This window comes from Tupaia chinensis, unplaced genomic scaffold, assembly GCF_000334495.1.
Source record: "Tupaia chinensis unplaced genomic scaffold, TupChi_1.0 Scaffold000094_1, whole genome shotgun sequence".
NCBI lineage: Eukaryota > Metazoa > Chordata > Mammalia > Scandentia > Tupaiidae > Tupaia > Tupaia belangeri.
Genome location: NW_006159556.1, coordinates 2,890,852 through 2,906,410, shown reverse-complemented (window position 1 = coordinate 2,906,410; position 15,559 = coordinate 2,890,852). Strand labels below are relative to the sequence as shown.

General features: G+C 43.7%; 1 protein-coding gene across 1 annotated transcript in view; it reads left to right on the top strand.

Moving 5' to 3' along the window:
* Nucleotides 1–15,559, top strand: part of HERC5 (HECT and RLD domain containing E3 ubiquitin protein ligase 5) — a gene marked incomplete at its 5' end in the record, with an annotated part of 40,928 nt that overhangs the window by 4,670 nt on the left and 20,699 nt on the right. Inside the window, 8 exon segments of the mRNA XM_006143289.3 lie at nucleotides 510–731; nucleotides 1,867–1,958; nucleotides 2,600–2,730; nucleotides 5,158–5,303; nucleotides 7,928–8,004; nucleotides 8,949–9,052; nucleotides 10,810–10,869; nucleotides 12,625–12,718. Coding sequence (XP_006143351.2) covers nucleotides 510–731; nucleotides 1,867–1,958; nucleotides 2,600–2,730; nucleotides 5,158–5,303; nucleotides 7,928–8,004; nucleotides 8,949–9,052; nucleotides 10,810–10,869; nucleotides 12,625–12,718 — 926 coding nt within the window.

Here is a 15,559-nt window from a genome sequence, read left to right as displayed (position 1 = left end):
AGAAAGCAAGCCACCAGGTCTGGGACTTGGAACTGTGGTCAGCCATGTGTGAGCCCGTGGCCCCTAACCAGCACGCCACCTGCCAGCCCCCATCTGTGTTTATTTTTTTGAGAGAGATTTTTGCTATAGGGCACATGTGCTCACTGAAGAGACAGAGAGATAGAAACCGAGAAATCATTCCCCCGGTGGGGTGGCCACACTGCAGTCCCTTCTCCATGCTCCTCCCGGCATTTTGGGCATGCTCGCACATGCGCCCAGCATGAGTTTGAAGCCACCAGGCCCAGGACTCGAACCTTGGTTAACCATGTGGGAGTCAAGCGGCGTAACTGCTACACCACCTGCTGGTCCCTCTTCTGTGTTTTTTTGAGTCAAACATGGGACCTGAGAGTCCCGTCAGTGTGAATGGAAGAGACCGTGATTCTGTATTGTGTGTAGCATCCCTGAAATCCGGGGTGAGGTCTGCTGCGTTTTTAACGTAATAAGACGGTGTTTTCTTTATTTGTGTCAAGGTGGTGAGCTTTTTGCCTGGGGACAGAACTCACATGGCCAGCTTGGACTCGGGAGGATTTTTCCGTCATCCCCCACACCACAGATTGTGGAGCACCTCGCAGGAGTCCCTCTGGTCCAGATTTCTGCAGGAGAAGCCCACAGCATGGCCTTATCCATGACCGGAAACGTTTACTCATGGGGAAAAAATGACTTTGGACAGCTGGGCCTGGGCCACACTGAGAGTATGGGACATAGTTTCAGAGTCATATTACCAACAGATATGTTTGCCAGATAAGCGACGATTTAGCACAGGCCTCCCTGTCAGAGATGGTTCAGATCTTCACTTCGGTTGATCTGTTCTTCCCGATTGTTTGCCTGTCTTTCAGGGCAGAATCAACCCAAGACACCTGCACAGTGGGTGTGGTGAAGCCAGGGTTGTCACTGTGGTTAGGCACGTTTCAGGGCTGTGCGGGAAAGGAACAAGAGTGCGGGATTGGGGACCCGGGTGCCTGGGTTCTGAGTCCCACTTTGCAGCTCAGCAGCTGCGGGTCCCAGCCCAGTCACTTCACTTTGCTCTAAGCCTTACTGTCTTTTTCTGCAAAGTGACAAGTTTGGACAGAACGACCTCCAAGGTACCTTTGCACTTAAGGTCTAGTTAGATACCGTTACAAAGGGGTCCTGAAATTCCGCTTAGAAGCTCACATATCCTGATCTCACTTTAAAGACTTAGGTTAGCACAGCCCGTCATCCAGCACTGACCTGCCCCCCAGAGCAGATGGCCACTCGGTCAGGTCCTCGATTACTAGCGTTCTCAGGTGTAACAGACTTGGCTGCTTGGCCCAGCCGCAGCCCTGCACTCGACCCAGACGGCTGGTCGACAGCCTCTCTCCTGCACGGGCCAGTGCTTACTAAGCAGGAAAACCCACAAGTCAGTGTTAGCAAAATACCCAAAGGAGGGAGAAGGGTCAGGAGGCCAGCCACCCATTCTTGCCGAGTATCTGAGTGCTTCGAGGAAAATGTGCATGTAGGAAAAGAAGAGGTGGATGCGGCAAGGATATTGTAGTAGAGAATTGAAAAGTAAAAAATCTTTTCAATGAAAGTAACAATAGGCGGGAACTGGAAATAGCAGATTGCTGCAAGTAGAGTCAGGGTGGAAAGAAATGGGCCCTGGGCTGGGCCCTGTCACAGGCGGGTGCCCCCAGGCGTGGCCCTTGGGTCACCGCTCCCATCCCACATTTAGGCTTTGAACCTGGGCCTGGAGCCTTCCTTGTCAGAGTGTGCTGGGAATGTCCGGCTGAGAGGAGGCAGCCCAGGTGTCACCAGCATGGGACGCAGCATTTCTTGGTCGTCACAGCAGCTTTTCTTTCCCTTGCTTAGGTAAAGACTCTCCTTCCCTCTTGAGAGCGCTGGACAGTCAGAAGGTTGACTTCCTCGCTTGTGGTGGCTCTCACACCGCCCTGCTCACACAGGTGGGTGCACCTTGTCTCTTTTTGACTATACTTTTTTTTTTTTTTTTTAAGTTTTTCTCTTTTATGAGCGAAAGAGAAAGAGACAGAGATCCAGCACTCTGACGGGGTCTCAATGCCATTATTCTCTGCCCATCTTTAGCCAGCCCCAGTGATGGACACTCGCATGCCTGGAGCACTCGGGAGGTTGCCGACCGCAAACCGGCCCCCTTCCGTGGGGGTGCATTGTCACGTCTTACTGCTGCGCATCCATCTGGCCTCTTAACTGTACTCTGCTTTGTTTTGCTTTTAATTTTTTTTTCTTTATTCCTGTGGGCACACATGGGGCATACACCTTGCACAGGGTCTGGTCACCCCACAGTTCCTTTCCTGCAGTCCTCCAGCCCATCAGATCATGGGCACTTGAGCACAGGCCTGGCGTGTGTTAGGAAAACTCAGCCAAGGATTCGAACTGCAGTTGCCAGATGGGACTCAGAACCTGCCCTGCACTTGTGAAGAATGCTTTGTTTGGGAAGTTAGTGTTTCCCAGGGAAGAAAGGTCATCTCATACACAGGACTGTCCCCTTGGTGATTGGGAAGTGACAGACATTCTTGTGAACTGGGTTGTACTTCTCTAGCGTCTAACACAAAGTTCTTTTCCTTAGGATGGGCTGGTCTTTACTTTCGGAGCTGGAAAATATGGCCAGCTCGGTCACAGTTCCACACGGGATGAGCTCAGACCCTGCTTGGTGACTGAGCTCCTTGGAAATAGAGTGACCCAGATAGCATGTGGAAGGTAAGTTGTAGAGTATTAGTGAAATTGATAAAAAGCAGTGCAGTAAACTAAGTAATTTCATAGAATTTCTCAGTTTCTCTCGGTATATGCATCAAACATTTTCAAATGGGTGAGGATGCTTAATTTACATTGTGAGACAATCAATTTTTTAGTATACTTACCATTTTCATTGATTTTTTTGGAATTTATTTGAGAAGAATAAACAGCGATCACACACAAAAAAATTCACTAATGTAATCACCTCTTTCACAGCTCCTCAGATCAACATACTTTTTAATTACCATCCTTCCTTGAGAGTAGCCCACTCCAATCACAGTGAAGTTTAAGAGTCAGGGGACCAGCAAGTAGCATAATGGCTATGTCACTGGATTCCCATGTAGTTGACCATGTTTCGAGTCCTGGACCTGGTGACTTAAACTCACGCTGGGCGCGTATGCGTGCATGCCCAAAATCCCGAGAGAAGAATGGAGGAGAAGGGATTGTGGTGTGGCCATCCCCCCTGGGGGGTGATTTCTCGCTTTCTGTCTCTCTGTCTCTCTGGCTTTCTGCCAAGCGCATGCACCCTATAGCAAAAACCTCTCCAAAAAAAGAAAGAAAGAAAAAAAGAGTCAGTGGTGGTTGGAGCATAATGTTCCTGAGAAGTTTGATTTTCACAGCTCTTTTTTTTTTCCCAAAAAATAAGGGCAAAAAATTTTTACTCAGCTTCCTTGGTTTACTTACTTATTTTTTTTGAGAGGTTTTTGCTATAGGGCTCATGCACTCGCCCAACAGACGGAGAGAGACAGAAAGTGAGAAATCACCCCCCAGGGGGATGGTCACGCCGCAATCCCTTCTCCTCCATTCTCCTCTCGGGATCTTGGGCATGCATGCACATGCTCCCAGCGTGAGTTTTAAGCCACCGGGTCCAGGACACGAGCCGCCGTCGACTACGTAGGAGTCCAGTGACATAGCCATTATGCTAACTGCTGGTCCCCTTAATTATTTTCTTTGATTATCAGATTAATCAGTTTACTTCTTACCAAAGTGTGTTGGGATTTGGTGATTTTAATAAATATTTTCACTGAGATACAGTTTATTTTTCAAACAGACAATTTTTTCCTCACTAAACATAAGCCTATTCTGACTACCTGGATATTGGGTTTATTGGGTTAGTATGTTGGTTTATTGGGGGTACTGGGCTATTTACTCAAACTGTTACTATAAAAAAAAAAACTTTAAACATATATTTTCTTATGATCTTGGAGTAAAATGACGTAAATGGATAATATTATAAAAGTAGACCAGATTATTGGACTATGATTCTCTTAACTAAAGTATTGTTAACTTTGAAGTCAATATACCATTTACTATCTCTTAACCAAAGAAACATTATTGGGGCTGTCGATTCTTCAAGCACACACTCCTCGGAGGAGTGCGTATCGTAAGAGAAGGAGCCCAATAGCCACATCTTAGTGCAAACCAGAGCAGTACCCCTAGGAACATAGGAGAACTCACTGGAGACATATACAGACTTTACTGAAAGTATTACGCATTTCATTGCAAAAAATGGGTAGAAATATGTACTGGTCAAAAGAAAAGACATAGGCTAGAATCTAGGATGAGTCCAAATAGCCGAGTTTCCAGTTGTCATCTCTGCTCAGAGACGTTAGATGGCATTACCTTTTCCCAGCCTGAAATGTGTGTGGCAGTACAGAATATGGTCAGCCAGGGAGACTCTCCTGAGTCCAGAGTTTTTATTGGGGTTTCATTGCTTAGGCATGATTGATTGAGTCATTGCCCATGAGGTTGAACTGTCACTAGTCCCTTTTTCCAGTAGGTCTGGCTAAGATCACAGGCCAGAGATGCTCTCTGTGAAACACCTGTCAGATATGGTCCAAGCCCCCACCATGACTGATAAGATACGTCTCTGTCACTTGGGATAGTCTTACAGGCTTAGAGGCTGCCTCCCAGGAACTAGGACAAAGGCCGGGTCACTTTTTGGGCAAGGCCAGATTCCTTAGTACACCCAAGCAAAGCAGTAAAAAAAAAATAGTGTGATAAAGGTCTTTGGGAAGTAGGGTGGAAGTTAGAGAAGCTCACTAATTTAGTCTTCTAGGGTGGGGAGAGCAGGGACTCAGGAATGACTCCCAAGAGGTGGTGACTCAAGCTAAGGCTTGAAAAAGGAGTAGGAAGCAAGTGAAGCTCCTTGTTCCCAACGAAGGGAGCACCATTTGCCAGGGAGTGACATCCGGGTCTCGAGTGGACATAGGGCTTCCAGTGCCGCCTCAGCCGCACACTGATCTCTTGGTTTCCAGATGGTTTTCATCCTGAGTTGGTTAACTAGTTTCATACTTAGCAGGTAACCTAATTGCGGCTGTTTACTGTGTTGCTAAACACTCTCATCGTCCTGCATGGCTGAGGATTATCACATGTGCTTTTATTGACTAGGTGGCACACCCTTGCTTATGTTTCCGAGTTGGGAAAGGTCTTTGCCTTTGGTTCCGGAAAAAATGGACAACTAGGAAACTGTGGAACCCATAATCAGCCGGTACCATGTCCCATGAAGTTATCGCCAAATGAAGAACTCAAATTTGGTAAACTCTATAGAAGCACAGGATTTAGCATAACTCCTTTTTTTTTTTTTTAAAGTGATTTTCTAGGTGTACAGTGTGTCAAGGAAAGCCGTGTGTGAATATGAAGGGAATTTCTGTAAACATTGGTTTATTTATTTGTAAAGTTTAAAAGACTCAAACTAATTCGTTAAGTCAGAATAACCGTATTTTCCTATTACTCCTTCAGATTAGGATTAATGTGAATTTAAGTGACAACAAAATAAAGCTTATAGATCCGGAAGCATATGCAACTCTGATTCCAGTTTGCAGGGGACTTACTCATTCCTTGGCTGTTGGTCTTCCTACTAGTTAAGCAGACCCGTGATCACGTAGTTGATGAGCAGCTGACACACATCAGGGGTTGTCACAGTGCTCAGCAACTACCTGGATAATCCCACCAGTCCCTGTTACAGTTCTGGGAGGTAGATTTTAAAAATTTATTTATGTCTCACATGATCAAAGAGAATGTGAGAGACAGGCACCTCCAACAGGGTCTTCACGCCACGGTTCACTCCCAGCCAGCCTGGATCATGGGCGTACACGTGACCAGGTGCTCAGGGTGGTCTTGATGTGAACCAGGATCTTCTCCGTGTGAATCCAATTGTGTTACCACTGTGCCACCACCTGAGCCCCTGGGAGATGTATTCTTTATTTTATTTTATTTTTTTTAATTTGCCAGAGGGTGCCATGTGCTCACCAGAGAGAAAGAGTGAATCTGTAGAGCATCCTCCGCCATGGGGAATGGTCACTGAAAACCGTTATCTCCTGTTTCTCCCTCTTTTTGAGGTTTTGGGTATATACACACGTGTGCCCAGCATGTTTCTCAAGCTACAAGGTCAGCCATGTAGGATCTAGTTGCCTTAACCACGAAGGCAGGGCCCAGCGCTCTGGGAGATATATTCTGGTCTTCCCATTTCACAGGACTGTATAGAGTCTTGGAGACTTACTCAGGCCATATGCCCCAGGAAACCTCAGAGCCTGAGCGCCGAAGCCCTCCACTGCAGAAGAACCCGGAAGCACTTTTGTTACTTGCTTCTGAAAACTTAGTGGTGGCCTGAAGTAATAAAATTCACTTATTTCTTCTGGGGAATTGATCAGGAGAGTTATTTCCTCAAGCGGTTCTTACATTATCCTTGGTTCTTTTTTTTGGAGAGGTTTTTGCTATAGGGCACGTGTGCTCACCAGAAAGAGAGAGACAGAAAGTGAGAAGTCACCCCCCCCATGGGGGATGACCACGCCACAATCCCTTTTCCTCCATTCTTCTCTCGGGATCCTGGGTACTCACGCACACGCGCCCAGCGTGAGTTTAAGCTACCAGGTCCAGGCCTCAAACCACGGTCAACTACATAGGAGTCCAGTGACATAGCCATTACGCTAATTGCTAGTCCCACCCTTGGTTCTTTATAGTCAGTTACATAGGCCTGAAGTATTGTTCATGTTCTTCACAGTGTACAGTCATTGATTAAATTTGGAGAACATGGTTTTTAGTAATAAGAGCTGAATTACACAAACTAGGCAATGGTCATCCCATAAAACATTTTTGTTTTACATATATAAGCATTTATGTGAATTATGTACATTAAACTGATGCTGTGTGTTAGCCTTATGAATCACTTATGTTTGCCAACTAGACTTTACCCAAAAGTGTATATATTTCTGCTGCCTTTTTTAAAAATTTTAGGTTTTTGCCATAGGGTGCGTGTGCTTGCCGGAGAGATAGAGAGACAGTGAGAAGGAAAGTGAGGAATCACCCCCAGCGGGGATGACCACAGTGCATTCCCTTCTCCATTCTCCTCCTGGGGTTTTGGGCATGTAAGCACGCGTCAGGTGTGAGTTTTAAGCTGCTGGGTCTGGGACTCGGATCGTGGTCAGGACTCCATGTGGGAGTTCGGTGCTTTCACCACCACACCACTCGCTGGCCCATGTATTTCTGCCTTTTTTTTAAGAGAGAGATTTTTCACTATAGGCGTGTGCGCTTGCTGGAGAGACAGACGAAAAGCAAGAAATCACCCCCCACTCCCCGGGGTGGATGGCCATGCTGTAGCCCTTCTCCTCCATTTTCCTCTTGGGATTTTGGGCATGCACGTACATGCACCTGGGATGAGTTTAAGCCACTAGCTTCGGGACTTGAATCGCAGTCAACTGTGGGTGTCCAGCAACATAACCATTACACCATCTACTGGTCTCTGTTTCTGCTTCTTAATTGGTGGTAAACTTACTGAGTCTTTGACTATCAAAAAGATAAAATGACTTATGTTTAAGAATCTGAAATTGGGGCCAGCAGGTGGTGTGGTGGTTAAGGTACAGGACTCCCACATGGTGGACCGTGGTCCGGGCCCCTGATGTGGTGGTCTGAAAATCACGCTGGGTGTGCGTTTGTATGTGCCCAAAATCCTGGAAAGAGAATGGATGAGAAAGAATTTTGGCATGGCCATCCCCCCCTGGAGGGATGATCTCTAACTTTCCCTCTCACTGTCTCTCTCCCACGATCCTGTGTGTTAGGGCAAAAACCTAAAAAAAAGAAAAAGAATCTGAAATCATCTGAATTGCGCGTGCGCGTTCGTGCCAACTGACTTTCTGTACTGCTTTTTGTGCATCCCTTTCAGAAAGCCATACCTCAGGAAAGGAGTTAATAATGATTGCTGGAGGGAACCAAAGCATTCTGTTCTGGATAGGAAAAGAGGTAAAAACAGATCCATAAACATTTTAGAACTTGGTATTTTAAGCAAAATGAAGGATTCTAGAATCCAAGTTTCTTGAATTCCAAAGTCATCAGGTTACTTTAAGGCTAACTTTTTGGGATAATTGATTCTTTATTGTCTATATAAATATTTACCAACAAAACCCAGCAAATTTGTTCCTGCTAAACGTTGAATCATTGTGATTTCCTTAGACTCTACCTACCTCTTGGGGAACTCCAGGGGTGTTTGGTCAGCGTCCTAGTGACAGATTCCAAAAATGACTTTGCAAGCTCATACTAAAAAAGACCCAAGGTTCACAGATGTAAGAATAGTTGGTCCAGAACTTTGCCATCTTCTCTCTCTAAGGGAAATTGGGTTCCACCCACCTCTACATTCAGTCCCTTTCTGTCTTTCCCTCAAGGCTATCTGATGTTCAGTTTAATCTGATTATATTGTATCAAGTGCTGAGTGTTGGGGTGCTCAGAGAAATTTACCACGAGTCTAAGACCCCCTCTTGGACAAGAAAGTGGCAACTGGACACACGATTACATTCCTTGGTAGAGCCTCAGTTTATGATGGTCCTGGAGCAGTTTTATTCATATTTAAAAACTAGTTTTGGAGCTCGCAGGTGGTGTGGAAGTTCAAGTACTGGATTCCACCTGGCTAGCTTTGCGGTTTGTGTCCTGGACCTGATGGCTTGAAATCACACCAGGGACATGTGCATGTGTGCTCAGAATCTCAAGAGGAGAATGGGAGAAGGGATTGTGTCTCCCTCTCTGTCTATCTCTGGTGCACACACATGCCTGATAGCAACAGGAAAAAGGAAAAGAAAAGAAAAGAAAAAAAATAATCAGTTTACCCTCTGTTCTTGGAAGCTACCTAAAAGTTGGATACCTATTTCTGATGTGTCTAGGTGATCATATTTTACTTTTTTGTTTGTTTACAGAATTCTTATGTTAATTTGAGGAGGAGAATTCCCACATTGAATGAAGCAACTGTAAAGAGATGGATTGCTGATGTGGGGACCAAGCAGTGGCAGAATACAAAGAGGTACACCCCATGTGTCTGCCCATCGGCACCTGCATCTCTCCAGAGCAGCATTTCCCGAACCAGTTCTGCACTCTGGAGACGTGAGACTCGGGGCCCACTGGCGTACTAGTCAGGGTTTTCCAGAGAAACAACTAGTCGGCACATGTACATACATGCGCACACACATATGTGCCTCTCTATAGATAGAGGAAGAAAATTTATTATAAGAAATTGACTCCTGTGATTATAAGGACTGGCAAGTCCAAAATCTATAGGGCAGGCCATCCCTGGAGACACAGGCAAGAGTTGATGTTGCCATCTGAGATGGTAGGCAACCTGAAAGCAGGATTTCTCTTCCTGGGCTGACTTGTCTTTTCTCTTAAGACCTTTAACCAATCAGATTACTCAGAGTCTAATGCTTTAAATGTTAATCTCATCTCAAAAATCCCTTCACAAAAAACCATCTAGAATAACGCTTGGTCAGATATCCGGGTGCTGTGGCCTAGCTGAGTTGACACATGCAGGTGGCCAGCACTACTCCCATGCAGGCTGCAGGACTATCCTTTGTTGTAGGTCTCTGGGCCGTTACTGCAGTTATGCACATGGTGACCTTCTGAGCAGGAGATACATGGGAAGTTCAGAAAGTTCATAGGAAAATGGGATTAAAGTACAAGTTGATTTTGGCACAGATTTTTTTTTAAATCCATAAATAGTGTCTTTTTAATACTAATTTTCCATGAACATTTTGAAGACCCCCACGTGTCTGCAGCATTTTCCAATGTCATGTGACTCAGGAACCACTTGTTTGTGATCTTCCTATGCGTAGTTGAAGTTCGGGCCATTCTACTCTAAACCATAGCACTTCCTTCCAGAAAGAGCATCCTCATTCTAACAAATACCTTCTTTCAGAGATATTTCAGGGATGTTTTTCTAATTCTTAAAAGTAGTTACACAGAATAGTTAGATTAGGTCATCAGGAAAGCTATGACGTATTTCTCTGTGCAAAAATGTGTCATGGCTTTCCCAACGACCCAGTAATTTGCAAAACATAAATGATCGAGAACTATTTGTACATTTTTTTTTTTTTTGGAAAGTTTTTTTTGTTTGTTTGGTTTTGGGTTTTTTTTTGTGTGTGTGTGTGTGCTGCAGGGCACGTGCACATACCAGAAAGAGAGGGAGAGACAGAGAGACAGAAGCAAGAAATCACCCCCCAGGGGGAATGGCCACACCGCAGTTCCTTCTCCTCCATTCTCCTCTTGAGATCTTGGCCACGCACATACATGCACCCGGCGTGGACTTTAAGACACCGGGTCCAGGACTTGAGCCGTCACCAGCTACACGGGGTCCAGCAACATAGCCATTATGCCAAACTGCTGGTCCCATTGTACAATTATTTCAAAGATGGAACTGAGCATACCTCTCCCCCAAATTAAATTTATGGCAATTAATATTTTTTCCAGTGGAATGGGAATAAATAGGGCTTGTAAAGCTGGGTGGTATTGGGAGTATTTTATTTGTCCAAGACAGTACTGACTGACACTAAATGGAGCTTTTCTTCTCTCCCCGAGGCTTCTCTGGGTAGAAGTCTTTATATTTTCTGTATTTGCCACTGGAATTTGGAGATTTAGCAAACAAGCAGACCTTCAGATGCCAAGATAATATACAAGTGGATAGAGAAGTTTGAAGGACAGTTATAAAATATTTTATTTATCATGTCTCATGCTATAAAGAAGCAAACTGAATGATTTGTGTTCACCATTGTCTTATTCCAAATGCAGGGATATCCGAGAGATATTTTCATCTCCTGCTTGTCTGATCGGAAGTTTTTTAGGGAAAAGGTAATACACACAATAAATTAAAATTCTATTAAGAATACCATAAAAACGTATAAAAAAGGATTCGAGGGTAAAGCAGTTAGATATACTTTTATCTCTCTTTGTGGAGGACTAGTTTGTGGTGTGGTGCTTGAGTCACTAGACTCCCAAATGGTCAACCATGGTTTGAGTCCCAGACCTGGTGGTTTGCTTTCTCACTTTTCCTCTCTCTCTCTTTGTCTCTCTCTAGTCAAATTTTAAAAAATAATAATAAACAAAATTAAATAAATAATTCTTTAAGAAAAAAGTATTTTATAGGCTTATTTATTTCCATCTCTTTAAAATTTACTTTAAAAAAAAATCTTTTTTAGACTTACTTATTTCTTCTGAGAGAGCAAGTGAGTGTGCGGGCAGGTGTATCACCTCCTGTCGGGTCCCTGTGGTGCAAGTCTGCCGCCAGCAGCCTGAATCAGCAAAATCCTGGAAGCAGACCCAGGACCTTCCATGTGGGTGTAGCATTGCGTTCCCTTTGCACCACTAGCTGGCACCCAAATTGCTTTTTCTAACAAAAGCAAATATGTATTTGATGTAGAAAATGTTAAAAATGCAGATGGAACAACAAAAATAAAACGAAAATCACCCATAATCTACCACTTACAAGTGATAGCTAGCATTTAGGTATTTTTTTTTTTCTGTGCACATGTAGTCTTTTATTTAAAAGGGGATTTTATTGGTTTATACATTGCTTTACGCTTTGTCTATCTTTCATTTTACCCAGTTTCCATATTCAGTATTTTTCTGTACCATCATTTTTTGGGGGGAGAATTTTTTTGCTATAGGGTATGTGTGCTCATCACAGAGACAGAAAGCAAGAAATCACTCCCCAAGGGGATGGCCACGCTGCAATCCCTTCTCCTCCATTCTCCTCTTGGGATTTTGGGCATGCATCCAGCGTGAGTTTCAAGCTACTGGGTCTGGGACTTGAACCACAGGTGACTACGTGGGAGTCCAGCGATGTAACCATTACGCCATCTCCTGGTCCTCCATTTTGTACCATCATTTTAATGGCTGCATGGTATTTCATGGAGAGGCCATACCTTAATTTAATCATTCCTTTATTTCTGGATAGTAAGGGTTTGGGATTTTTAAATGTTCAGACTGACTTTGTACTTGTTTTGCTAAATATTTATATAGCATTGTATTTCTTTAAAAGAATTCCATATTTAGTCATTATATGTATGTGTTATTTTCCAAAGAATGTGTTTAGAGAGTGAGTCTTTTAGTTCAGTGTAAGGGTAATTCATGGGTCAATATATATTTACACATTTTATTAATTTCATTGGAATACTAAGAATTTACTTCTCTGAAGCCCCCTACTTTTGTTCTCCACTTTTAGTTTATATAACTGGAAGAAATGATCAGATTTTTTTCAGAAACAGGAAAAACTTCTGTTGCTTTTTTGTTGTTGTTGAAAAATAAATTGTAATATTTATTGATTATCCATTTTAGATAACATATGAGTAAATATCTTCTGTATAGCTACTGCAACCTTGATATTTTTGGGCATTTTAGCTTTAATCATGTCATCTACTACATTTTCAATGTTACTTGTATTCACCCAATTATTATGTTATTTTAAAGTTGAGAAAACGGTAATTTTACTGAAATGGAGCAAGCTCTGGAAGAAACTTTGCATCTAGATAGGCAGCCTAGTAAAATACCTGGTTTTGATGAGTGCGTTGTCATTTGCTTACCCACATATTTGTTTATCTTCTACAGAATAGCTACAGAGGCGATGTCTATTCATTTGGATTTAAATAAAGCAAGAAACACCTTGATAGAATTAACCCAAAAGGACTGGATTACTAACACGGTGGTATTCTTCAGATTGTCATTTGAAGAAAGAAAATACACTAGAACACTTCTTACAAGAATTCAGAATTTTAGAAGTATTTTAAGAGCTTCTGTGAGACCCTGTAGCATAACCAGATTAAGTTAAACTCAGAAAGCTTTCAGAAGTTTGCCCCTTAATGGTGAAACAGTTGGTATAGTAGTTACATGGGCTATAGATGGGCCTAACAGTGTCTACACACAAACATACGTTCACATTCATACATGTATTCCCAGAGTGGAGTTACTAACTCGGGCTTCACGAAAGCGATTAGGATTTATTTTTTTTCTTTTTCTTTCTTTCTTTTGTTTTTTTTTTGAGAGGTTTTTGCTATAGGGCGTATGCGCTCGCTAGACAGAGAGAAACAGAGACAGAAAGCGAGAAATCACCCCCCAGGGGGGATGGTCACGCCGCAGTCCCTTCTCCTCCATTCTCCTCTCAGGATCTTGGGCACGCACGCACACGCGCCCGGTGTGAGTTTTAAACCACCGGGTCGTGACGCAAACCGCGGTCGACTATGTGGGAGTCCAGCGACATAGCCATTACACTAACTGCTGGTTCCCAGGATTTATTGAGGTTAGTGCGCTAGAATAAGGACAGCATTTTTAAAAATTTAATTTTATTTATCATTATTATTTTCAGTTTGCTACAGGGCATGTGCACTCACCAGAGACAGACAAAGAGAGAGAGAGAAAGTGAGAAAGCAAGCCGCCAGGTGTGGGACTTGAGCCATCATTGTTGGCCATGTGGGAGTCCAGTGCCCCAACCACCACACCACCAGCTGGTCCCCAGGACCGTATTTTATAGGCATTTCTCTTAAGCATAAATGAAGAACTGTGAACACTTTTTTGATGTGATTATTCCCCTCAGCAAGACTGCCTGGATTCTCCCCACCCCTCACCCCCATGTTTTGTTCCATTGCACTTTTCTGTAGATTCTAGAATGTTCTTGTTCTTTCTGGACTATTGCTTCCTGTTTCAGCACCATTACTACTGTCTTTAGGTTTTCCACTTGCAGATGCCCCAAACATGCTTTGATTAATTTAACCTTACTCGGTGAATATTCATTCTATCCCTGTTTGACTATACTAGGTAGATCTAATGATAAAACAGTAGCTAGGACTTCGGTGGTCTTAGTCTTTCTGCTCTCTTTCTGTGGTTCCTATTTTTTTCCCCTCTGCTTCCCCTTCCTTCTCCTTGTCCCCATCTCCCTCTCTGTCTCTCTCCCTGTTTCTGAATCTCTCATTTTCTGTGTCTCTCAATCTTGCTCTCACCTCTCAACCTGAGGTAGGATGATCACAAGGCTACATGGCCAGCCCCTGTCTGACAGGGCCAGGCGTGGCTGTGTGCACCTGAGGTCCCCGCTACAGAGAAGGCTGAGACAAGAGGATCATGACATAGTGACATTCTGTCTAAACAAATGAATAAGTACAAAATTTTGTGCACTGAGAGAGATCATTCAGCCCATATTTTACAGTTTAACTATTAAGAGTTTGGGCTTTGGAGTCAGATCCAGATCTATGTCTGACATAGAGCAAGTTATTTAACTTCTCTGAAGCAGATTTCTTGTCTATAAAATGGGATTACTGTTGTGTATTATGGAGAAGGTACAAGATTAAAAAACCTAGTTGGGGCCAGCAGGTGGCGTAGTAGTTAAGGTGCTGGACTTCCACATGGCCGACCTCGGTTGAACGTCACACCAGGCATGTGTGCATATGTGCCCAAAATCCTGAGAGGAGAGTGAGTGGAGGAGAAGGAGTTATAGCATGGCCATCCCCCCAGAGTGGGATTTCTTAGTTTTCTCTCTCCTCTCTCTCTCTGCGACGAGCATATGCACCTTATAACAAAAAAAACAAAAACAAAAAGTAACCTAGTTAATAAATTTAAGTCACTTGGCACAACATCTCCAAGTAATAAGTACTCCGTAAATACCAGCTTCATGGTAGATTTCACACAGATTATTACTAATGTCTGAGCACGTGATGCTCAGAATTTTCCGGAACAGTGGCATTTGGAATAGGGGAAACGACACAGAACTTGCAAGGGGTAGGAGCTTGTGTTTGTGATGGAGAAGTGATCTTCGGAGAAGGTCATAGGGAACCACTTTGGGTTTTGTGATTGAGAGTGTTGCTTTTTGACTTTTGTTTTTTATTTTGTTTTCCCCTTTGGGGATTTTTTTTTCTTTTTTCTTTTTTCTTTTTTGGAGAGATTTTCGCTATAGGGCGTGTTCGCTCGCCAGACAGAGAGAGAGAGAGACAGAAAGTGAGAAATCACCCCCCCCAGGGAGGATGGTCACGCCGCAATCCCTTCTCCTCCATTCTCCTCTCGGGATCTTGGGCATGCACGCACACGCACCCGGAGTGAGTTTTAAGCCACCGGGTCCGGGACATGAACCGCGGTCGACTACATGGGAATCCAGTGACATAGCCATTACGCTAACTGCTGGTTCCCCCCTTTGGGGATTTTGACACATCCTCCTTGATCTGCAAAGGAAAAAAAAGAAAACAAAAAACAAATCAAGGGGATGGTGTGAGTCGGAGGACAGAATGTTGTACATAAAAATTGGGGAGGGCTTCTGTTAGTTCTGAAGCCATTGTTTTATCTAGTGTGACTCCCGCACATGCAGTTTCTCCCCAAAAATCCAATGGAGAGAATACTAGTCACAAATTCGAGATACACTCCTGTATTTGGGAGGCTAGGAGAGATGGAATATAAACATGGGCTTTAGAGAAGCTGAGTGATTGTGCTGATTTCACGGCGGAGCAACACTCCAGGGCTTGCTCCTTGTGTTATTACAGTAAGTTGCAGCCTGAGTTACAGGAAG